This window comes from Mus musculus, chromosome 5, assembly GCF_000001635.26.
Source record: "Mus musculus strain C57BL/6J chromosome 5, GRCm38.p6 C57BL/6J".
NCBI lineage: Eukaryota > Metazoa > Chordata > Mammalia > Rodentia > Muridae > Mus > Mus musculus.
In genome coordinates this window covers 45,668,195-45,693,097 of record NC_000071.6, presented here as the reverse complement: position 1 = coordinate 45,693,097, position 24,903 = coordinate 45,668,195, and the positions used below count along the sequence as shown (strand labels likewise).

The 24,903-nt window shown below is 37.1% G+C and overlaps 1 protein-coding gene and 1 long non-coding RNA gene across 3 annotated transcripts in view; one reads left to right on the top strand and one right to left on the bottom strand.

The window, feature by feature from the left end:
• The window catches only part of Ncapg (non-SMC condensin I complex, subunit G), a 30,657-nt gene extending 7,450 nt beyond the window's left edge, over positions 1-23,207 (bottom strand). Inside the window, exons 1-14 of one of the 2 annotated variants that reach the window (XM_011240756.3) lie at positions 22,965-23,207; positions 21,875-22,078; positions 20,597-20,825; positions 18,595-18,740; positions 18,245-18,329; positions 16,957-17,149; positions 16,357-16,506; positions 14,611-14,751; positions 13,127-13,250; positions 11,643-11,726; positions 11,192-11,371; positions 5,676-5,786; positions 4,418-4,537; positions 1,272-1,496 (exon numbers count right to left, since the gene is read on the bottom strand). In XM_011240756.3, the coding sequence (XP_011239058.1) occupies positions 1,272-1,496; positions 4,418-4,537; positions 5,676-5,786; positions 11,192-11,371; positions 11,643-11,726; positions 13,127-13,250; positions 14,611-14,751; positions 16,357-16,506; positions 16,957-17,149; positions 18,245-18,329; positions 18,595-18,740; positions 20,597-20,825; positions 21,875-22,078; positions 22,965-23,075 (2,103 nt within the window). In that variant the 5' untranslated portion in view covers positions 23,076-23,207. The remainder of the gene's footprint in view (positions 1-1,271; positions 1,497-4,417; positions 4,538-5,675; positions 5,787-11,191; positions 11,372-11,642; positions 11,727-13,126; positions 13,251-14,610; positions 14,752-16,356; positions 16,507-16,956; positions 17,150-18,244; positions 18,330-18,594; positions 18,741-20,596; positions 20,826-21,874; positions 22,079-22,964) is intronic. The other variant, NM_019438.1, reaches the window with a different exon arrangement.
• Positions 23,208-23,389: 182 nt separating this feature from the next.
• 1600023N17Rik (RIKEN cDNA 1600023N17 gene) lies at positions 23,390-24,397 on the top strand. Its single transcript, NR_073433.1, has one exon. It is a non-coding gene; the product is annotated as an RIKEN cDNA 1600023N17 gene (long non-coding RNA).
• The last annotated feature ends 506 nt before the right edge of the window (positions 24,398-24,903 follow it).

Here is a 24,903-nt window from a genome sequence, read left to right as displayed (position 1 = left end):
TTTAAAATAACTATCCAAAAATTAATTTTATTATGCATGTGATAAAAGGAGTTCTACAGGTTTTAAGCTAGACTTGACTACACAGTAAGTTTTAAATTAACCTGGGCTACAGAATGTCACTGTCTCAAAGATCAGAACTAAAATAAAATACTTATGGGATTGCAATGAACAGTGCTCAGGGAAGTTCTGCAGTAATAAATATCTCCATTTTAAAATTTTTAAAAAATGTATTTTAAAAAAATCTCAAAATGATAACTTAAATTACACTGTAATAACAAGAAGAGAGCAATTAATCTGACTGTGAGGAAAACAAAATTTAAAATTGAAGTAACCAAAGAAAATCGTAGCAAACCTAGCTCATCAACAGTGAAAGGACTATACATCATGAGCACACAGAACTTAACCCAGAAATCCACTGATGGTGCAAATGAAAATCAAGTAATGTTCCATACCATACAACATATCAAAGAGAAGAAAATCCCTCATGACTATATTGCCTGAAGCAGAAAGAACAATTGACAAAATCAAACATCTTTTTATTAAGATATAAACACAAAACAGCCAAGGATATAAGAATAGAAAGTAATTATCTCAAAATGATAAACAGTATTTATGAAAAACCCTGTAACTAACACATTTATTAACAAGATTCTCAACTTTTCCACTAAACTCACAAATATGACAAGGACATTTGCTTCAGACACTTAACGGCTGGTGTTCAACACTGTACTAGATGAAGCAGAACAATTAAATAAGAAATAAAAGACATGGAATTAATACTGTAGCTATTCAGAAATGACATGGTTCTACACAGAAAAAAATCCCCAGAATTCCTTTTCCAAAATTACTTAATAAGCCAATTCAAAAAAGTTATAAAGTTAAACACACACACACAAATCTCAGCTGAGATTCTATACTACAGCAGTGAACAATCCAAAAAGAAAATGAAGAAAAAACAAAATAAATTTAATACTTGTTTTAAATAATAAAAAGTATTTTTAAAAATGAAAACTATGTTAATTTTCAATACAACTTGTTCTAATTTCGTTTCTGTTACTGTAGTAACAGAAATGTGGCAAAAGCACTTTCAGTTCTCTGAACACTAGTTTGATAATGAAAATATAGTAGATGTGAAATTTACATTTTAAATTAAGATTTTTTTTTAAAACCAAATAAAATCCTGTTAAAAGTAAACGAGTACAAAATTCAAGCAAAGAACATAAACACGTGTTGCAAATGCTTCCTAACTGTAGAGCTGGGTGACTTCTTACCTCGCTGTCTAAGAAGTCGGAGAGGAGTTTCAGAACACTCTTAGCTGGGTCAGTCTCTCCAGCATCATTTTCTTCTTGCTTATCATGACAGTTTATTTCTTCACCTTCACATTGAACGCCCTTAACTTTCTGGGTTTTAAATGGCTCAATTCCAAACATCATCAATTGGTCAATGATTGCCTTTAGAGCACTTATTTTTATTGTGACATCATCGATTTGCAAAACCTACAATTAGACATGAACACACACCCCCCAATAATTTCAGTAAAACAACTTAATTCTATAACCTAAATAAAATTAGTATCTTTTCTTAATTAAATCTCAATGAGTGTTAAGTGTGAACATTTCTAAGAATTAAAATTAAAGTTTTCATTTTAAAAAAGAAGTATGTTTATCTCATAACATCTGGAGCTTTAGCCCTTAATTTTTGCAGTGGAAAAAAGTTTCAGAGTCAGCGTCCAGATGGACTGTGCTATTTGGTTCTTTCATAACAAAACAGAAAAAAGAAAAAAAAGAACTCCAACTATGATAAAGTTTTATCATTTGTCCAAGATCCAGAAAAACTGCACTGTGTTTTATATATAAATTGTTTTACCTGCCTATCAAAAATATTAATACAGTATATTCTAATCCATTTAAACCTTTGTTACAGTCAGTACTATTAAGTTTCTTTGAAGGAAAATTTTTCTCATTACTTAGTAAATTCAGATTTCATTAATAGTGAATTCAGGTATCAAGTAGTCTTTTATAAAGCAGTTTAGGGAGCTAGAGAAATGACCTAATCCATAAAGGGCCTGTCAAACATAGGCAGGAAGACCTCATTTCAGATAAACAGCAACCACACAGGAAGCTAGGTGCATAGCAGTGCACAATGATACCAAAGAACTGGGGGCACAGAGACACGTGGATCCCTGAAATTCATTAGCCGACTAACCTAACCAAATCCAGGAGGTCCTGGTTCAGTGAGAGGTCCTTGTCAGAGTTAGAAGAGAGACTGAGAAAGATATCCAACATAGATCTCTGTATATGCACACAAATAGTTTAAATCTATCTTGAGTTAAAAACTACACAACAAATTCCAAAACCATGGGGGCAGAGGCATTCTACTATGAAAGATTAACTATATTATACAATGTAACTTGGCCTTTAAAATAAACAAAGATCACTTCTATATTGGTCAAATTATTATAATTAGAAAAATTATTTATTCTAAAAACTTTGAAGAATATGTCAAGAACATATCCACTCCATGCTTTGAGAATGAGCCCTGTAAATCTGCCAAAACCAAATTCTCTTTACATGCTGTTACGATGGCTCTGGAAACTCCAAATATGCTACTAGCTCAGCATCAACTGTTTCCTTCATACTCTCATTAACCTTTACATGCAGCAATAGCTACCAATATTCAATCCTAATGAGATTTTAAAACAAATTAATTCCCCTCTTCTGCCTTTCTAACAGACCTTTATACATTATATCAATTTTTATTACTAACAGTTTGATATTTTTTATTCCAAAATAAAAACAAACAAACAAAAAAAACCTTCCAATAGAGCCCTGAGAATGCTTATTTAAAATTAAAAAAAAACAAAAAACCAAAAAAACAAAACCTTTTATAGAGCTGTGCATGGTGGCACATATCCTTAATGCCAGCACTCTGGGAACAGAGGTATTCAATAAGGTATTCAGAGGGTCTGAATTTGAGGCCAGCCTATTCTATAAAGCAAGGTCCAGGATAGCCAAGGCTACATAGAGAAACCTTGTCTCAAAATATCAAAAACAAATAATTTTTAAAAACCTTTATAAAGATTACAAGATTGAATCCATTTAGTAGTTATCTTCTTTTGATCATAGACCCTGTTGTATAACTTTTTAAAAAGCTAAACAATAAATAAAAAATATCTAAAAATTAAAAATTATACTTCAAAGTAACATATAAAATATAGGCAAACTTCAGGTTTTCTGCCCTTGAATCTGCTATCATTCAAATACTTTTAACTTTAAAAAAAAAAAAAGGCCAGATCCAACAACTGATTTAACCTAGGTAAGTTATTAGACTTTCATATCCCAAGTTAACAGTATTTATATGTAGGTATATAAGTGGGCCAGGGCTATGCCCAAGAAAGAAAAAGAAAGGGTTAGGAGAATAATAGGACACATGAAATCAAAACAGAACAGAGGCTTTAAGAGGTAAAATGGTATGCAGTGGGTGGGTTGGGACAAAAGAGTAAAAACAAACCAACAGTTTCTTCCCTGACTCATTCATAATGGAAATCTGCATTTTTACAGCGTAAGTTCTTGGAGCACACAGACATCCCACAGTCTTTCTCCTGTTAGACTGCATTTGGCTTATTTTCCTAGCCATATGTCCTCTTGTTCCTCAAACAGTAAAGTCCTACCCCTAAGACCTCTCTCCTCTATTCTCTTTCCTAAGAAACAAACTGTCTGAGCTGGAGAGATGACTCAGCAGTTAAGAGTAGTTATGCTCTTGCGAAGGACACGAGCTCAGTTCACATGAACATCTGTGTCAGGCATATGTGTCTGTGACCTATGATCCCAGTGTGGGTGACTCAATGCCCTCTTTGGGCTTCCATGAGTACCTACACACACACAGCAGACCTAAAAAAATAAAATCTTTGAAAGAAAGAAAGAGAAAAGACCGTATTCTTTCAAGTATTTATAAGGACTACTCTTTCTAACTTTCCTCTACGAGTCTGAATTAGAAAAATGTAATTCAAAGTAAGACTCAGGCCAGCATCACGGGCACAGCCACTGTGCCTCATCTCACTCCCATGGCTGCTGCTACTGTGCTCTGTCTATGCTTAGCTGGCATAACAGATACATCCGGCTTGTTTCCCCTTCAGGAAAACAAGCTCCAACAGCACAAATTCAGGTTGGTTCTCCTTGTCCTTTTCCTACTACATTTCTCCTAAGCCAAGAACAGTGATAGCACATAGTATGCACTCATATAAGCTACATGACTCTATGAAATAGACATTTTTATAAACTATCAAGATAAAAATTGAAGCCCTAAAGATTATCCACGATCATCAATTAGGCATCTGAACACACCTAGAATTTTAACGTATCCCCAGAGATGCAGAGCATGTCAAGAAATAGACACAGAGTCATAAAATAAATCCTACCTGTAAGAACAGCATAAAGTGTTTACTGGCAAAATCCCGATTCTGTAGTCCACAGCATCCCAAACACAAAACAGCCAAGTTTCTTACTATAGGATGAACACTTATTATTCCAGGAAGAATCTACAACAAAGTAAAAATTAAAATAATTTTAACCAAGGCAAGAAATTTACAATGCCATATTAAAATCATGGTCAAAATGATGATTTCCATATGATTTTGCAAGGGTATTTCATTTCTACACTATTAACAAAGTTTCCCCAGTTTGAACAAAAATGAAAGGGGTAACTATAAAGTTGAAAAATAGAACCTAGGCAGAGCAATTTTCCTTCCTATCAGTATGTAACACTCCAAAGGCTTCTCAATGCTGAGACATAATAAATACCTCAGCAGTCTCGCTGCAGACCATGCGTCACTTTGTTTTTAGCACTGCTCAGCTGTTCTGATTTTGATGCCTACTTTATCTTATATACTCAAAATATTACTATAGACTGTAAATAATAAAAATTAGTAGTGGGATAAATTTATATCCTCCCATCTTTAAAACTACACTTAGAGATGGGAGAATAGAAATAGAAATTCTAAAACTGCATGTATCGATGTAAGTTTTTAACACTTACACATTGTTTTAGTAACTACAGTTGTAAGTCTTATTCCCTCTTTTTCACATATTATCTTATAAATATCATAGCAGGACCGTTTTCCATGAATAGGTCAAACCTGCAATTATTAAGCTCACCCATGACCATATAAATCTTCATAACCAATATCAATAGCATAAGTAACTAATTTTTATACTTTAATTACATCATTTTTTCCACTTCCCTTTGCTCCCTTCAACCACTTTCATGTCCCCTCCCTCCCATGGCATGACCCTCTTACCCCCACTAAAGGCCTCATTTTTGTTATATTACACACATATAAGTGGATAATATATATAGTATCTATTTTTTAACAATATTTCCCTCACTTGAGCAGAAGATCCAGAATGGCTATCTGTAGTTTTGTATTTTATGTATACTTTATTTCAAGCATTTCCTAGATAATATGCATTCAATAAACAAGTGGCTTTTTAAAAATGTATTATTTCAATTATTCTTCATATTATGAAGTAGTCACTATGGATATACATAGTTCACTGTATTTATCTGATGTTTAAAATGGTAGTCTTTTAATTATTAATTTTTAAATTACTAATTAATATGAACATTATTATATAATAAGGTAGAGGAGTATAGGGTCTCAAAGGCCAGCAGTGTACCAAAGATTCAATGATCCCATTCATGGTTGCAGTGATTCCAGTTGAAGTGGACATCTGTTTCAACAATTCGTAACACAAAACAAGACACTTCTGTAATGTTTCCGCATCGTTCTAAAATAAAAGACATATCCATCGTTAGTAAGAATATCCCTTAAACAATTGCTCTCTTGAGACTTTTTCTGTGGCAGATTGTTACTCTTTGTTCCTTTGGGAACCTTATCCAACCATGAACTCTATTTTTCATTTTCAACTGAGCTGGCCCAGTTTTGTGTAACAGTTTCCTCCTAGGTTGAAATATTTCATTCTAAAAGGAAGCTTTAATCAGGATTGTTAAACAACTCAAAACAGATTGAAGAAGTATCTGAAATTGACCAGATTCACTAGGCCCCTCCCCTTGCCAAAGTAAGTAGCAAGAGCTGAAAAGACTTTCAAACAAGGCACCTGCAAAGAAGACTAACAACAGCTGCCTCTAAGAAGCAGAAACCAGTTGAGTTGCCTGTTAGAGGTTTAGACCAACTGAGGCACCTGGAACAAACTCTCTCCAACATGCTACCTGCAGACTAAAATGTGCTCCACGTTCTCAGCTTTATGAGCTGTCACCCTCACTGAGGTGGCTTTTGGTAATGTAGCTACCCTTTGAGTCACTCACTTCTGCTCCTATAAATAACCCTTCACTCATATTTCTGTAGGTAACCCCAATAAGAATCATTGGTTAACTAAGGTGGTCTTTGGTGTATCCACACTTCAGTCTATCATGGAATCACTATCTGGGGTGAGTAGATGTGTACATTGAGTCTCTCCAGGAAAAGTTTTGTTACATAATACCTAGTTATTTTCAAATTTTCAACTTCTAATCAATTAATATAACATACTTCTTCAATGTTTCACAGGCTCCTCAAACTCAACACATACAAAATGGAACTAACCCATTACTAAGCTTCTAACTCGTAAACTGTCGTCATATCCTGACCATCTAGTTTCATTTGCCCAAAGCAAAAAGAGGCCCAGGAAACTCTTGATTCTCTCTTCTTCCTATTACTAAACCTTAAAGAACTCTGACATACGTCACTTCTATTTGTATTCAGCATCACCTTGTTCACAATGCTATCATCTCAGGCCATATTTCTGAAACTCTATCTAGACATTTATCACTCTAATCTATTCTCCAAAAATCTTAACCCTGTATTACAGAGTACTCATCCTATTCTTTAAAATATCCTTGTATCCACCATCATCTCTGAATGAGGTAGATTCTTTAATATTGATTACCCACGGCCTTACATTTGTCTGGCCCATAACACTTTTTCCAATTTGCTGTCACCTCTCCAATTCTCTTTCCATGTAAACTGGAAGATTTAAAGCACAGCAAGCATCGTATTTTAAACTCTGTGCCCTCATACTTACAATTACAACATCTACACTTCTTTAACTACTCACTAAGAAAAAAACAGCACAAAGTGTATTAAAAGTATAAATTTATAGTAACTATTATTTAGGTTTGAAACCAGTGGGACTTGGGGACTGGAAGAATAATGAATTTACATTTGTGAAGTACTTAAAGAGGTAATCACCTAACTGGCCTACCACAGGGAAAAACATCCTTTACCTTATTAGGTTCCACTATGTGTTATATAGTACTAGGTGTACTATGTTGACTCTTGACTGCTGACTTGACTGGGCTGAGAAGCAGCGAGTAAACATTAATAGAGCACATCACTGGATGTGTGTGAGGCTGTCTCCAAAGACAATTAAAGGTAGGGAAGATCCACCCTGAATACAAGTGGCACCAACCCACAGGCTAGAGGCCTAAAACTACAAGGCAGTAAAGGAAAATACACAACAACAACAACAACAAAGCAGCATAGGCATCCTACTCCCTGTCTGTCAGGGTGGGAGCTACAACACGCTCTCAACTCTCGCTCACAGAAACCTCTAAAACTATATGAACTAAAATAAACCCTCCTTCCTTCCTGTGATGGCTTGTATATGCTTGGTCCAGGAAGTGGCACTATTAGAAGGTGTGGCCCTTACTACCTGAGAACTCAGCTATATCACCCCTGGGCATATACCCAGAAGATGCTCCAACATGTAATAAGGACACATGCTCCACTATGTTCATAGCAGCCATATTTATAATAGCCAAAAGCTGGAAACAGCCAAGATGTCTCTCAACAGCAGAATGTATAAAGAAAATGTGGTATGATTACACAATGGATACTACTCAGCTATTAAAAACATTGACTTCGAGGCAGAGGCAGGCAGATTTCTGAGTTCGAGACCAGCCTGGTCTACAAAGTGAGTTCCAGGACAGCCAGGGCTATACAGAGAAACCCTGTCTCAAAAAACAAAAAACAAACATACAAAAAAAACAAACAAAAAACCAGTGACTTCATGAAATTCACAGGCAAATGGATGAAACTTGAAAATATATCATCCTGACTGAGATGACTCAGTCACAAAGAACACACATGGTATGTATTCACTGATAAGTGGATATTAACCCAAAAGTTCAGAATAACCAAGATTCAATTCACAGACCAGATGAAGCCCAAGAAGAAGGAAGATCAAAATGTGGATGTTTCAGTGTTCTTAGAAGGGGGAACAAAATAATCACAAGAGGAAATATGGAGACAAAATACCAATGGAAGGAGTTACAGAGACAAAGTGTGGAGCAGAGATTGAAGGAAAAACTAAACAGAGACTGTCCCACATGGAGATCCATCCCATATACAGTTACCAAACCTGGATCCTATTGTGGATGCCAAGAAGTGTTTGCTGAAGGGAGCCTGATATGGTTGTCTCCTGAGAGGCTCTGCCAGAGCCTGACAAATACAGAAGCGGATGCTCATAGCCAACCTTTGGACTGAGCATGGGGTCCCTGATGGAGGAGTTGGAAAAGGGACTGAAGGAGCTGAGGGGGTTTGCAGCCCAATGGGGGGAACAACACCCCCCAGAGCTCCTGGGAACTGGACCACCAACCAAAGTGTACACATGGAGGGACCCATGCCTGCGCCCACATATGTAGCAGAGGATGGCCTTGTTGGACATCAGTGGGAGAAGAGGCCCTTAGGCCTGAGGGTGTTCAATGCCCCAGTGTAGGTAGGGGAATGCCAGGGAAGATGGAAGTGGGTGGGTAGAGAAGCACCCTCATAGAGGCAGGGGGAGGAGGAATGGCATAGGGGGTTTCCGAAGGGGAGACCTGGAAAACATCTGAAATGTACATAAAGAAAATATCCAATAAAAAGAAGGTGTGGCCCTTTTGGAGTAGGTGTATCACTGTGGCAAGGGCTATAAGGCCCTCATTATAACTGCCTGGAAGTCAGTATTCTACTAGCAGCCTTCAGATGAAGATGTAAAACTTACAGCTCTGCCTGTACCTGGCCTGCCTGGATGCTGCCATGATCCTGCCTTGATGATAATGGACTGAAGCTCTAAACCTGTAAGCCAGTCCCAATTAAATGTTGTCTTTATAAGACTTGCCTTAGTCATGGTGTCTGTTCACTGCAGTAAAACCCTAGCTATGACCCCTCCCAACTGTTTTCTCACAACAATGAAAAGTCTAATGCACTAATTTTATTCACATCTCTAGTTAATTTATTTCTTCCTGTAGGAAAACTAGTAGCATTCTACATGAGGTTATGAATTACATACCTCTCAAACACATTTCTACAGTTTCCTGATCACATCATCTATCATATTAGAATTATATTACAATAGAGTTGTAGCTCTCAAATAAGACAAAAGACACTAAATGTTCAAATAACTCAAAAGAGATTATTAATCAGATTAATCAGGCAGAGCAGCTTTACAAATGCTTCCTCTTTTGGGGGACAGATGGGTTTAGGACAGAGCTGGGAGTCAAACCTAGGGCCTCACGTATACTAGGTAAGCCATCTCAGACTGAGCTTCCTCTCCTGCTCTTAGATCTTTAAAGGAGGGCCTCACCTATGTGGCCCAAGCTGGCCTTGACCCAGATCCTCTCCCTCTGACTCAGTACTATTATAGGTAGACAACACCACACTTGGTCAAAGATTTTAATTAGAAAATCTTTAATTTTATTCTAAGGTTTTTGTTTAAATTTGTTTCTCAAATTTAAAGCCTAGGACAAGCCAAAGAGTATAAATATGTAATATAAATAAACTATAAAAACAAATGAGTCATACTCACTGGGAAAGTGAGGTGTTATTTTAGGATATATTTATGACTAGAAAAGGATACACAATCATTCTAAAACTTTCCTATGCAGCACTCTCTTAAGCATTCCCTAAATCAAGTGCAATTATAAATATGTTCAATGGGCTGGAGAGATGGCTCAGTGGTTAAGAACACTCACTGCTCTTCCAGAGGTCCTGAGTTCAATTCCCAGTGACCACATGGTAGCTCACAACCATCTGTAATGAGAACTGATGCCGTCTTCTAGTTTGTCTGAACACAGCTAAAATGTTTTTATTATAAATAAAATAAACAACTCTTTAAAAAAAATAGTAAGTACGTTCAATACAAAGACAAGGCCTTTAAAATATAAAAGTCACTAATTGATACCATAAAATTAATTGATGTGCAAAGTCATTATACTTTTAAAGAGATTAAATTTTTGTCAAACAACTAAGTTAAACAAAGAAAAAACTTCAAATTCTACTCAAGTATTTCATTAAAAATGAATGACAACGCTGTGACTGGAAAGGCAGCTCAGTGGCTATGATTACTTTGTTCTTGCAGAGGACCAAGCCCTATACCCAGCACCCACACACCAGTTTACAATCATCTGAACTCCAGTTTCTGGGGAGATGATACCCTCTTCGGACCTCTAAGGGCACCAGGCACACACATGGTACACGTGCATACATGCAAACAAACAGTCATACACATTAAAAAAAAATTTAAATATACAAAAAAATTAAAACAGTAACACAGATGCTTTAACATACATTTACTAATAGATAAAAGATAGCAAATCTCAAAGTATTTCTTTATCAAAGACATTTTTTCTTAACAACAGAAAGTCTACAGACCTTCCACTAAAGGGAAAGATGGATGCAATTCCTTTTTAGACCGTTCAAGAAAAATAAATAAAACTTCCAAGTAAACCACTAGGAAACTAGTTTCCCCAAGAAGGAAGAAACTATTCAAATCCCAGGGGTTAGCAGACAAGGAAACAAGTCCTAGCTATAAAAACTAAAGGTATCTTTCAAAATCCAAAAATGTCTGGCTGGGTGTGGGCATACCCCTTTAATCCCAGCACCAGGAAGAAGTGGGTAGCTGTTAGTTTGAGGCCAGCTTGGTCTACATAGCAAGTTCCAGACCAGCAAGGGTTAAGCAGTGAGACTGTCTCAAATACCACAAATCTAAATATATACATCAGAAGTTTTAAAAATAAAGTTTATTTTTTCACTTTTATTCATGGTATTGTCATAACTCCCTCCAAAGTAAATAAATTCTGGCAGTTTAATGAATTAACAAAAATAAGGTTTGTTGAGCTAAGAGCAGTTAACATTTAGTATGAAAATGACATATACCTTTTCTGTGTGGACTTCTTTAATTTCAAGTTGCTCAGTCTCTTTTAGCAGGTTTATTTTGGCATCTTCCAATATTTTTATTTCTTCTTTTAATTTTGATGCCTGATCAAAATCTTGTACAGCAATGCAATTTTCCAAAGCTTCTTTAGCCTCAATAAGTTTAACTTTTATTTCAGCCATCTAAAATAAGAAAGAAATTGATCATCCTCACAAAATAAAAATTAATATAAAAATCTGTCACAATATCTCAAAGACTTGGGATTTAAGCAATCAAACATTAAGATTTCATTTTCCTGAAACAGATCAGAAAATCTTTTATAATCTGGTAACAATTTGCATGTCCTTATAGTGTAACACACATTGACTTGGCTTTATGAGAACACAACAAAACAGTATGGCAAGAGAAACAATGACATTACTAAGGCACGTCTTTAATTTAGAAGAGACATACCTTGAGTTCTTTCTTTCTTGTATCAGATGGATCAACAACAACATTAACAATGGGTGCACGAATCTCTGAGATAATTTCTGTGACCTGATAAAGGTACAATGCAAAGTACAAGCTGTAATCTATACTTTATAGTAGCAAATGCGAACTGCTCCATCGAATTCTAAACACTACATGTAGATACACATATAACAATACAGGTTAATCTACATTGCTAACCTGGCTGGATTTGGAATTGCTCAGAAAACACACCTTTGGACCTGACAGCGAGGGTGTTTCGGAGGTTTAACTGAGGGAAGACTAAATGTGGGTATTACCATCCCACAAGTTGCAGTACTACACTGAGCAAAAGGGCAAAAAGACAAAACAGTCTGAGCACTAGACTCATCTCTCTACTTCCTGTGAACAAAATATGACTGACCAATTGCCTCATGTTCCTGTCTACCATAGCTAGAACTTTTCTCAATATCACACCTTTGCTACCATGACTGTACCCTCATGCCAAAACAAACTCTCCCTCCCTTTCTTTTCTTTCCCCACTTCCTCCCTAAGTTGCCTCATTACTGTGGCAAAAACAACTTAAGGAATCATTCATTTTGGCTCACAATTTGGAATTAGCAGTTCACCATAGAGAAGATGGACCAGCCAAAGCAGCAAGAAGTACCTAGTCCTAGTGCATTATAGTCAAAAAAAGAAAAAAGAAAAGAAAAAGAAAGAAGGAAAAGAAAAAAGGGAAGGGAAGGGAAGGGAAGGGAAGGGAAGGGAAGGGAAGGGAAGGGAAGGGAGAAAGGAAAGGAAAAAGAGAAAGGAAGGGGAAAGTTGATACTCAATTTACTTACTCCTTTATAAGCTCAGAACCATAGCTTATAAAATGGGTCACTCACGCCTCACTCAATCTAAAATCTCTCACAGACATACCTAAAGGTTTGTCCTCTAGTTTATTCTAGATCTTGTCAAGTTGACAACAGTAATTATTACAACAGATATTTATGGTCATAGCAACAAGACAGCAACTAATACAAAGACTGGACAATAAAACTGAATCATAATTATCCCTAGTGAAGTAAAAATGAAAAATTGTACCCTAAGATTACTCTCTATATCTAAAATTTTCTGCCTAAAATTCTTAATTCTTTCCTCAGATCTGTAGAGAAAAAAGCATGCCATATATATAAGTAATATAAGCAATAATAGTAATGACTTCCTTTCAGAGCCACTTGTTGGCTAGTACAGAATGATTGCTCCCCATCTGAGAATAACTAAGCAAATCTCATGGTCTTTCCTCCCACACCTGCTGTGCTGACTCAAAAAAGTAACAGCCAGGCTAAAAAAGGAAGACATTTTAAGCTGTTTGTGAGAAAGATCTACTCTTTTTCATTTTTGCAATATGTTCAACAATAAACACTAATACACTAAAGACAAAAATGCTGAAGAGAAATTTTAATGTCACTAACCAAACTTATCTTCATCAAAAAGATTGCACTTACAATCTGTATCCTTTCATTATCATCTCTGATGATGTGGAGGAGTCTCTCAACAATTAAAGAAACTAAGGATATTGGGGTTGTAGGCAGAATAAGAGTCTCTTGCAAAATAGCCAGCAGTCGTTTCCTGTAATCAAAACAATCTATTTTAACTACTATTATAACAAAATACATCATATTTTTTAAACATTTTGTTGTTTTCTGTGTGTATTTGTGAGTAGGCACACTCATGTCTGGCCCTGAATGTGGCCATCAGAGAAGAAACTGCAGAAGTGAGTTTTCTCCTTCTACCCCGTGGGTCATAAGGATCAAATGAAAGTCACTGGGTTTGGCAGCAAGCACCTTTACCCAATGAACCATCTTGCCATCTGAAAATACATTTTTTCCTAACATTTCCCTTTATATTGTCTTAAGTTTTTACTTCTATTTGTAAGTATAGGTAAAAATTCTATACATACAGACTTTATATTAAAAAAACTCATTCTACAAATTTATTTATAAACATACATATAGATTATAAATATATTTCTATACCCTGATCTTTTTTTTAAAAAAAATTGAACCAAAAAATTTGAAATTATTTATTCTGAAGCAATTATACTAGAATTATATACATATATACCCATACATACATATCCCATCATGTGCCACATATGATGTTTCAGTAAACATTAGACCACGAATCTGATGGAGGTCCTAGAAAATCATAATGGAGCTAGAAAATATGTAATGATATAGTAGCCCTAGTAATGCTGTACTTCAGTGCATTTCTCTGGTAATGCTGGCATAAACAAACACACGTTGGCATATGTATACAAGTATACTAAAAACAATTATATACAGTTTTGGAGAGCTAGGAAAATTACATCTCGTCATATCATAACAAAACTGTATTTAAATATAAGAAATTAGCCAAATGAGGAGGAATAATAATACCACCCTCCACACAACTCAAGAACTTACAGCAAGTATGGTTAACTGCATAAGAGCTGCCAGTCAACATTCCAGTACGGATGGGAATGTGACTCCTGAGGCCAGATACCCCAGCTGAGAAGGTTTTGACAGTTAATAGCTACTAGAAGAGAGAGAATCCTTTTTCTTCTGGGGTGTAGCTGGCAGTAGGCTGCCCATGCTCTGGTGGAAGGCCACATACCCTGGCCCTTTCAGACAACTGTAATTGGGCTCAGGTAATGGAAAAAAGTGAAGGGGGAGCTTAAGGTAGAAGGAGGAACATGTTGAGTATCAAAGGAGTGGGAAGAGTCTTGAGGTAGATATGATCAAGATATATTGTATATATGTATAAAATTATCAAATAAAAATGATTGTTTTAAAAACCTGATTTACCAAAGGATATAACATCACTTTCATTGTTGGTAGTTACACTAAAATTAAAATCAGAATCATTATCTTTTAAAAATTCAACCAAGGTAGGTTCCTAAATATATAAAACTAAAGGGAATCAATCAAATATTAACATTTAGACATACCTTCCTCCTTCTTCACTAGTGTCCAAAGATTTCATAATTAGAATTAATTGCTGACCTATGAATTCTCTTTTCATCAAATCTCCAATGAAGGTAAAATCACCTTTCTGCTCTTCATTAACTACTGGGAAGCCCTGAATGTAACTAAAGCAAACAGAATAAAGCAGATGTAAATCGGAGGACGAGCACTTAACATAGCACACATGAGCCACTACAATATCATGCAACACCATATACCAACAGAGGACTTTACAGAGTTCAAAAATTTTAAAAACCAGAAAAGAGCATATATACAATATGCTATATTTTCAAAAACGAAGCCTACATGTGTATCTAAAACATGTATATAAAGAGATTTGATAATGGACATCCTTAATTATTTAGCTGTTTAGCTCTACAATGATTAACAGAACTAGAGAAGCAAAGAATAAATTTACCTCTACATTTGAATTCTGACAAGAATGTGTATTTTTTTAAATAAAGTTTTATTGTGAAGTAAGTAGAAATTATACTGTCTTAGTTGGGCTTCTATTGTAATAAAACACCATGACCACAAGAAACTTGGGGAGGGAATGGTTTACTTCCTGTTTCATATCACAGTCCATCACTGAAGGAAGTCACGTCAGGAACTCAGTCATGGCAGAACCTGGAGGCAGGAAATGGTGTAGAGGCTATGGAAGAACGTGGCTTACTGGCTTGTTCCCCATGACTTGCTCAGCCTGATTTCCTACTGAATCCAGCACCACCAGATCACGATTAGCATCACCCACAGTGAGCTGGGCTCACCCTAATCAAACATCAAGAAAATGGGCTTGCCCACAGGCCAGTCTATTGGCGGCATTTTTCCAGCTAAGTTTCTCTCTTCCAAAATGTCCTGAGCTGGGGATAAATTGACATAAAATTGGCAGCAGGTATATCAAGACAGATAATTTAGAAAAATAAAACTTTTAAAGTTATAGAAGTTGTTTTATTTCATTTTTAGTGTTATTAATTGAAAAATACTTATAATAAAACTGGCCATATATGACACTATATGATTCTGAAACTAGCTGTGATCATTTGTACATGCTTGGCTGAGGGAGTGGTAGCACTAGTGGCCCTGTCGGTGTAGGTGTGGCCTTGTTGGAGTAAGAGTGTCACTGTGGGCGTGGGCTTTAAGACCCTCATCCTAGCTGCCAGGAAACTAGTATTCTGCTAGCAGCCTTCAGATGAGGATGTAGAACTCTCAGCTCCTGCACCATGCCTGCCTGGATGCTGCCATGCTCCAGCCTTGATGATAATGGACTGAACTTTTGAACCTGTAAACCAGCCCCAAATACATATTGTCCTTACAAGAGTTGCCTTGGCCATGGTGTCTCTTCACAGCAGTAAAACGCAAGCTAAGACACTAATCCATGCACCAAATCTAATCATCATAATACCTGTTTTGTATAGCTTGCAAATAAAGAATATTTTTTTAAAACTTTGTTATATATATTTCAAGAAAAAGTCAGTGAAATTTCTATCAGGGAAAAGTTACACTAATCAGCTGCTAATAATGAGTCACTGTGACAGGGATAGTAAGACCCTGACTGTACACTTTCAGTATATTAACCACGCAACAGATTCTTCAAAACATTCAACATACCCACTCATACCTACTTATACAAAAATAGTTTCTAAACTGTTTCCTCTCATGACTTTGATGAAGACGACTATGAAATTGGTAAATAAAGCAACATAAGTACAGCTCAAAGCAAGAGAAACTACCTCAGTAAGTACTCAGCATATACTGCAGGCTCTGGCAAAATCTGCTCTAAAAACTCTTCACCTTCATCTCCCTTTGATCTCAAATATTCACAAAGGGTGCACCAGTACAGAGCAATTTCAGGAGTTAATGTTTCCACTGGAATCAACTTCCTTTACATGCAAGAGAATAAGAGAAAACATTATCTTTACATGCAGTTGAAAAACAGAACAAGAATGGACATAAGATGAAGATTTCTTTCAATTACTAAGCTGTTTAATTACTAAGTCATTAATTTCCCCACCCAAAAAGAATGAAAAGAAAAAGAAAAACAACTTAGCCTGAAAAAAGGCAGAAGAGAAAGCTTCAGATGAGTCAACATGGTTTTTGAGTGGATGTAGTGCAAAAATCAAAGCTGTAAAATGAAAGGGCACAACTAAAGTAATGCCTGACATAAAGTACTAAGTCCTTGTACCAGAGGGAAGAAAAACTCTCATTAAAGAGAAGAGGGACAGATAAAAGGTACTGAGGGAACCTAAAAATACAGGAAGACAAATTCATCTTAAGTGCATAGGTTCAACTTAAATCCTCTGTACAATTTAAATAATGAAGTCTTTATATACCTGCCATCATCATTTTTACAAATTCCCACCAGCTCACTGAGAGGAGTCATTGAGAATAAGGAATGGAGAACGGAGACTGCTACATCAGAAGAATTTTCCACATCCAACCGATGAAGAAACTCTAGAATATTCCCTTCAGTGAAACGCAACCAGCCTTGGAGAAGATGCTTCTGCACTGCTTGTTTCACAGCATCTGGGGAGTCAACTAAACAGTTAACTATGCGCATTCTAGACCCTTTCCCCCCATGGAAGCCCCATCCTAACTGTTATCAAATCATTGTTAACACTGAACTTATAATTCAAATCGAAGTTATAGGTAGAACAAAGCATGCTAACAAAAAAGATGCAGTGCTACTCAAGTCATGAGAATGCTTATTTCAAAATGCAAATGGAGTTCAACAATTAAAAGCCAAACTCCTACATCACCTATGGAAAAATGTCTTTATATTGTCTCCTCAATGAACATCATGCATCAGAATATGTGAAATCTATCATTTCACTTGTTGACTGACCCCAAATATTACATGAATTCTATTTGCAGTATTGAATCACAATATACTTTACTAAACAAACTTTATTTTTATCATTTAAGAAGTGATTCTCAGCCCTAATACTGTGGTCCTTTACTACAGTTCCTCATGCTGTGGCAATCCCCAACCACTAAATTATTTTCAATGCTACTTCATTGCTGTAATTTTGCTATTGTTATGAATTATAATGTAAATATCTGTGTTTTCTGATGGCCTTAGGTGACTCCTGTGCAAGGATTGTTCAACACCCAAAGGAGTCACAACTCATAGGTTGAGAACTGCTGATTTAAGGGCATCCTAGTCAGTCCTCTGACAATACTCAAATTCAACTGTGCTTTCTTGGTATAGCGAAACTGAAACTAAATGGCTTCATAGGAGTTAAGAATTTTTAGACCATCCTTCAGAAAAGCAGATTCCCTAGTTTAACAGAGGAGAGGGTGGGGCATTATACTGGTCTGTTCATTCCTAATTGTTTCTGATACACAGAACACATTTATGTTAAGTTATAGAAAAACAGGACAGTACTGTTTAAAAAGATGAGGTAAAAAGATTCTATCAGATGTTTGCAGAAGTAAATGCATAAGATTTAGAATAGCCTTCCCCTCCCTAAAGCACAGAAGTCTGAAAGAAATGCCTTGCTCCTTCAAAACACCAAGATCTTTAACCCCAAAATGTTTCAATTTATTTATGGAAATGATACCTTTATTAAATTCAAGTCTCATTTCAAAATGAAATGTTTACAAAGATATGTATCTTACCTGATCTGTCATTAAGACCTTGTTGAAGCAGCAGCACTCTCTGAGCAATAGACATAGCTCTCATATGAACTTTTTCAGCTAACACCTTAAAAAGGTAAAAGATGGCCATTAATCTCAATACACTTTAGAGATGTCTTACTTATGAATACTACATTCTTCTGTAAATTAACCCAAGTTTTAAATTGTCTGTTAATATGCTTAATATAAGAATACTCTAAGTTACCTATATTCTTCAAAAGTCCTAAACTGAAAAAAAAAAAGAAATCACTGTCACCAAGTTTTTTCCAAAATACCATAAAATGGTTCATCTTTCAAAAACATGCCTTACAGAAGATATTGAACTTATTTACCTGATAAGCCAGCTTTCTGACAGTATCCTTTATATCCTTTGTACGTCCTACAATTTTTGACAAAGTCTTTGCTGATGGTGCAATACAAGATAACACTGCACGTCTAACTTCTGGATTTGAATCATTTTCAATCACATTAACATATGCTAAAAAATAAAGCAACGCATTTTAACATTAATAATGTTAAGTCATAGAAGTTCCACATTCTTTCATTTTTAAATAACAAAGATATTACTTTTATATATTCACTTCTAGCAAAAAAACTAGCATTTCCTTCTGAAAATAAAACTTTAAATTATTAAATGTACTGTGATTAAAAATTAACCCCAAAGGTCAGATGACGATTAGAATAGGTAATTTATTTTAAGTTGATATGGTTTTATATAAGGACCTATTATTTTGATTTATTTTAAATTTTACTATAAAATGTTACACACACACACACACACACACACACACAGAAATTAACCAGACCCAAAGACTATACAGTTAGAAGAGCTATTCAGAAGGGAAACTCTGAAGGCTCACATTTAACTTTACACTTTAATTTGAAGAATGCACAGGTTCATGTGTTTAATAAACTTTTACCATTGTTTGAGTATACGCCTCCTATATTAAAAAAAAACTGACTATAATAAAAGAGTATGCCAGATTATACTGGCAGTCATTTCATACCTGTTTAGTGGATCTTTAGACTGCACCAGAAGCTACACTGAGTGATTAAATTTTATCATCCATTTGTCCAAGTATACACTTTTAACATTACAAAATCACCTAGTGATAACACTTCTCAAAATGTAATACAAACCTTAAACAACTCAAGATGATCAGATGCTAAATGTATGAAGCTGGGTAACAATAACAATTACTAATAGAGCACCAACCTTTAAAATGTGCTAAAACTAAAGAGAATGTGGATCACTGCACACCTTTATGTTCCATTACTGACAATATTAAAAGTAAAAATCTTCTTTAGAATACTTTATCACCTCCCCTAATAGAGTAGAACCCATATAAGTCTATCTCTAAGCATTTCATCTATGTACCAAAGGCTGAGTAAGAAAAGTCCTAGCACTGATTTCTTGTTTTGTTTCTTTGGGTTTTTGAGATAGTTTCTCTGTGTAACCACGGCTGTCCTGGCACTCATTCCACACTAGTCTGGTCGTAAACCTAGGAGATCTGCCTGCCTCAGCCTTCAGAGTTGCTGGGATTAAAGGCATTGCACCACCATGCCCTGCCTCTAGCACTGTTCTTAAAGCAAACAACTACAAACAACTAGAAGGGCCACCACCATTCAGAATAAAACTACATAAAACAAAACATTAAAATATCGCAAAAAATAAATATATATCACCCTAAATGAATGCTAAAATTAGGAATAAATTTGAGGGGAAAAAAGACACAAAAATATAGTTTGACTCACAAAAAAATGGCAAACAAAATTTAACAGAGAAAAACATGTGATTGTTTAAAATGTAATTTTTCATGTAAACAGGGCAATTAATTCAAAACTCACTGTAATTATTTCTACCTCTGAAAGAAAGAATACAACTGAAGAGCAAGGCAGAGGTAAAAGTGCTGATGACATTCTTTCATGTTAAGTTGTTGGATTGATACTTAGATAACACACAGACATATATAATTAGTAAAAATTCAATACTAGCTTAGGAAAACGTATCTATTGGTAGAGTACTTGCTGCAAACACATAAGACCTGATGTTCTGATGCCCAGTATTCTCATGGAAACCAGCCACAGAGGCATGCACATATGATCTTAGTACTGGGAATAAGAACCTGGAGACTCCTGGGGCTTACTGGGTAGCAGTCTGAGTAGATGAGCAGAGATGCTATCTCAAAAAACAATTAAGAACATCAGATTATAACCTCTGTCTGCACACAAATGTAACACCTATACACTCATGTATACAAATGCATAAAATCTAAATACTGAAAAAGTAACAAAGTCAACATTCTGAAACAAGATTTAGAAAACCATACATACCATCAACTACTGGGCAATCATCGTCCTTGGGATCTTGGAGTCGAGAAAGAGCCAAAACTGCTTGTATTCTTACATTTGGAATCTTATCTTTCAATCTAATTAGCATGGCTTCATTAATCTTATCAAATAAGTCATCATCAATTTGGGCATTTTCTGGCATATTCCCAAGTAGTTTATTAGTGAGCTGGCACACTCTAAATCTGACTGCACTGCTGTTTGCTTCATGAGACTACACAGAAAAAAATCAAAAGTTACTCCAAGTCACATTCCACTCTTAAACAGCCAGGACCATTTTAACTTTATGTTCAAAATTAAAAGTTGGCAATATACCCAGGTAGATAGTGTAGGCCTACAGTACCACAGTGAAAAACAACAAGTTCAAGGCCTGTTCGGGCTATGTCTTAGTCAGGGATTCTATTCCTGGACAAAACATCATGACCAAGAAGCAGGTTGGGGAGGAAAGGGTTTATTCGGCTTACACTTCCACATTGCTGTTCATCACCAAGGAAGTCAGGACTGGAACTCAAGCAGGTCAGGAAGCAGGAACTGATGCAGAGGCCATGGAGGGATGTTCTTTACTGGCTTGCCTCCCCTGGCTTGCTCAGCCTGCTCTCTTTAGAACCAAGACTACCAGCCCAAAGATGGTCCCACCCACAAGGGGCCTTTCCCCCTTGATCACTAATTGAGAAAATGCCTTACAGCTGGATCTCATGGAGGCATTTTCTCAACTGAAGCTCCTTTCTCTGTGATAACTCCAGCTGTGTCAAGTTGACACAAACTAGCCAGTACAGGCTACAAAGTAAGCTCAAGGACAATATGGGCAACTTTAAAAAATCTTCTCAAAACAAAGTAAAAAGATAGGAAGATCAGTATACCAACATGTGTAAAGTTAGGTTTAATCCCTAGTACTATGGAAAAAAATAAAAATAAGACAATAGCAACTCCTTACTTGCAGAGACGTTATATTGTATGTGCATACGAGGCAGATGTTATACTCTCAAATAGGCTGAAAAACTATTTGCTGTCACAAAATAAGCCTATCCCTCTCTATAGAATTTCTTTAACTTAATCGCAGAGAGAGGACATTTACACCAAAAGTGAGAATTTAAAGTTAAATTTTTAATGCTGGAGTTATCCTTTTATCTTAATGACAGTTGAGGTTTCCAGAAAAGACTTATCTTATTCACATACATTTTCTCTATCACTGATATTTTACTGTGGAAAATAACAAACATAGCTAAATATATTACTTCCCCAAAGTAGTAGCTTTTACAGTACCTGTAAGAGAAAAGTAAACAAATAATTTAAAATGCCACCATCGTTCTCTTCCTCCTCTTCTTCCTCATCAGACTGGTGAAATGAAGTAACAAACTTGGCTGTGAAGTCCATGACCCTCTCCACGGCAGGTTCACGCTTATATACCACCATAGCATACTTAAGGTAATGAATAAACTCCTCCTGAAAAGCTGTTTTATCATCCATCTGAAAGAGAGAAGAAACGCCTCCAGAAGCTGCATTAATAAAAATTCTTTATTCCCAACACTGCCATAATACTGCTGAAAGTGTTACCCTTAGGTTAAACTCTAAGGTTTCTTAATAAACTATCAATTATCCAAATCAAGGAAGGGAAAATATATCCGCACAAACTTCTCTTCAGTATATAATTTGTACCTCTGAGAAAACACAAAGCATAAATCTGAACAGTGCAAAATTATCTCATTTTTCTCTCAACGCCTTTGGATTATCGGTATTTTTCTTACCGGATTAATGCAAAACAAGCTTCGCCATAAATGACTCAAAATCAACAGCTTTGTGTTTATTTTACTTAGGCCTTCCTAGCATCCGTCAATTTCCTTCTGTCATAACTTACACATTTTGCTCCCTACCCTTGATCACTTTTATATGTCCTTAACTTTCCGTGAACTCCAAAACAATGTATCTTCCTCACATTCGCTGTCCAGTAATTCCCCGCCGCTACACTCGACACACAATTGCCATGTACGGGAAAGACTGGGTGCTTATGGTTTCCCTAGCTGGTGAAATGAAGGTGGTTTTAAAGCTTAGGAGTTGGTTGAAACAACTTCATCGATTGCCTGAGATGAACCAGAGACCTCCAAGGAAATAAAGGCGTCTGAGATTCCCTGCGCAGATCAACAAGTCACTGAGGAACTGAGGATAACGGATAACTCCCCGCATCCCCTGGCGGGATGAGGATGGAGAAGACGGGTGACTGCGTGTGGCCGACGCCGGGCGTTCTGCTCACTGGCTGTGGCCGGGAGACCTCGGGCGAGCCTCGGATCCCATCCCTCCGTCGCGGGGCGCGCAAGGGCAGAAGGCGAAGCCCGGAAGCCGAAGCCAGGCCGCTTACCGCGCCGTACGTGCGGCTCAGCGCCACCACCAGCTTCGCCTGGTTCTGGTGCGGCTGCTGCGCCAGCTGAAACGCCTCCTTCACAGAAAGCCGCTTCTTCTGCGCTGCCATGGCGCCGGGACGGGAACTGCCCGAGAGAGACTGTGGTTCGCGATCCGAGGAGGACTCAGTTTCCCGCGGCTTCCGACACCCTAGCCCTGCAAGGCTCCGAGTGACGGGTTAGCGCCAGAGTTTTCAAACAACTATCGCGGGAGGATGAGATCTCGCGAGACTTCCGCCGGAGGGAGGGTCGGAGAGCGGAGACCTGAGGGTCCCGGAGCTGACTCCACCCTCCGCTCCGCCCCGCTGCTGGGACGCCTGGGGTGTGGCCTGCCGCTCTCCCAATAGGAAAAGGTGTTTGTATGGGAGGCATGGGCGGGGCCGGAAGTAGTGCTGTGGAGGAGCGCGCCTGAAGTGGGCGTTCAGCTTTCTGAATTAAACTGGTGGCCTTCGGTGCCTTGCGGGATCTTGTGGTTGGGAGTGAAGGGAGAAAGCGGAGGACTGCCGCAGCGACTGGCTGAGAACGGGTAAATCCCGAGCGAAGGAGTCGTTTGGGAGATGTCGTACGGAGCCCGCCCGGGGCTTGGGGATGTCAAACTTTCCGAGGGCGTCCTGGACGAGGGCCTCCGCAGTCCTTCGGACCCCGTGGGTCCGGGCGGGAACTGCCCGTCCGCGATGAGACAGTCTGGGGGACTGGGAAGAGAAAGGCAGGGTCAGTTTAGGCTGCAGCCGCTTGGAGATGCTCCAGCGTGACGGATGTGCTTGACAAATCTGCCTAACAACTCTGCTAAGCAGAGGAGAACGCAGACAGTATAAAAGGAATTTGGGGGTCTTGACTAAGATCGCGTGCTGGATATATAAAATTATTTCTAAATGCCTCACCTGGGACATAGGACATACCACTCCAAAACCGGGAAACTTACTTGGTGTGTTGCTTGATGACTTGGGAAACATAAATGCAGCCACCTATTCCGTCTGTACTGGAAATCTACATTGGTGACACGTATCAGGAAGAGGGCTGCCTCCAGACTATGTTGTTCTGTAGGTACTCTGGGAATCCCTAGAGGACCTGGGGAGATAATGATTCATGGGTAAAGTGCTTGCTGAACACACATGAGGATCTGAAGTCACATGTGATATTTCACATACAAACACCAGATGTTAACATTTGTATGTAGTCCTAGCACTTGAGGGTGCTGAGAGCCAGACAGTGGATCTTAGGCTCATTGATCTGCCAAAGTAGCAAGCTTCAGGGTGGCTGAGAGCCTTTCTCAAACAGTAAGGTCTAAAGTAATCAGTGAAAACACTCAATGTCTGTCTCTGACCTAAACATGCATGTACCACACATACAAGATAAATAAAACTTTAAATAAATGATAATAAGATGAGAACCAATATGTGTGTGTGTGTCATTTGTTTTTTATGTAAACAGACAAACTAAAACTTAGAACATATTAATATTTTGTGACAATCTGTGACCTTTCATTTTAGGTGCTTGCTGCCTTTATTGTTTTGTTGATTAAAAAAAAAATGTCTCATGAGTATTTTATCTAGTTATTTCAGTATCAGTGAAATATAAGGAATCTGACCACCAGAGGTCAGTATGACTATGTTTTGATTAGAGTTGTGGATTTTAGTAACGAATGTTGTATGGATTTGGTATGCTTTGGACATCGTAATCGTGGAACTTTTCCAATATGCTACATTAAATTCATACAGCATAATCTCATTGTAAAGCTTACATAGTTCTTGACTCTTACTTTTATTCTGTGAGAAAGAACAAATACATATAGGAATAAATTTGTGTCTTTGATAAGCTTAAGAAAATAACAAAAACTAAACAATGTACACCATAAGGTTCTTGGATTCCAAATTTTAGATAAGTAATTCTTGAAAACAA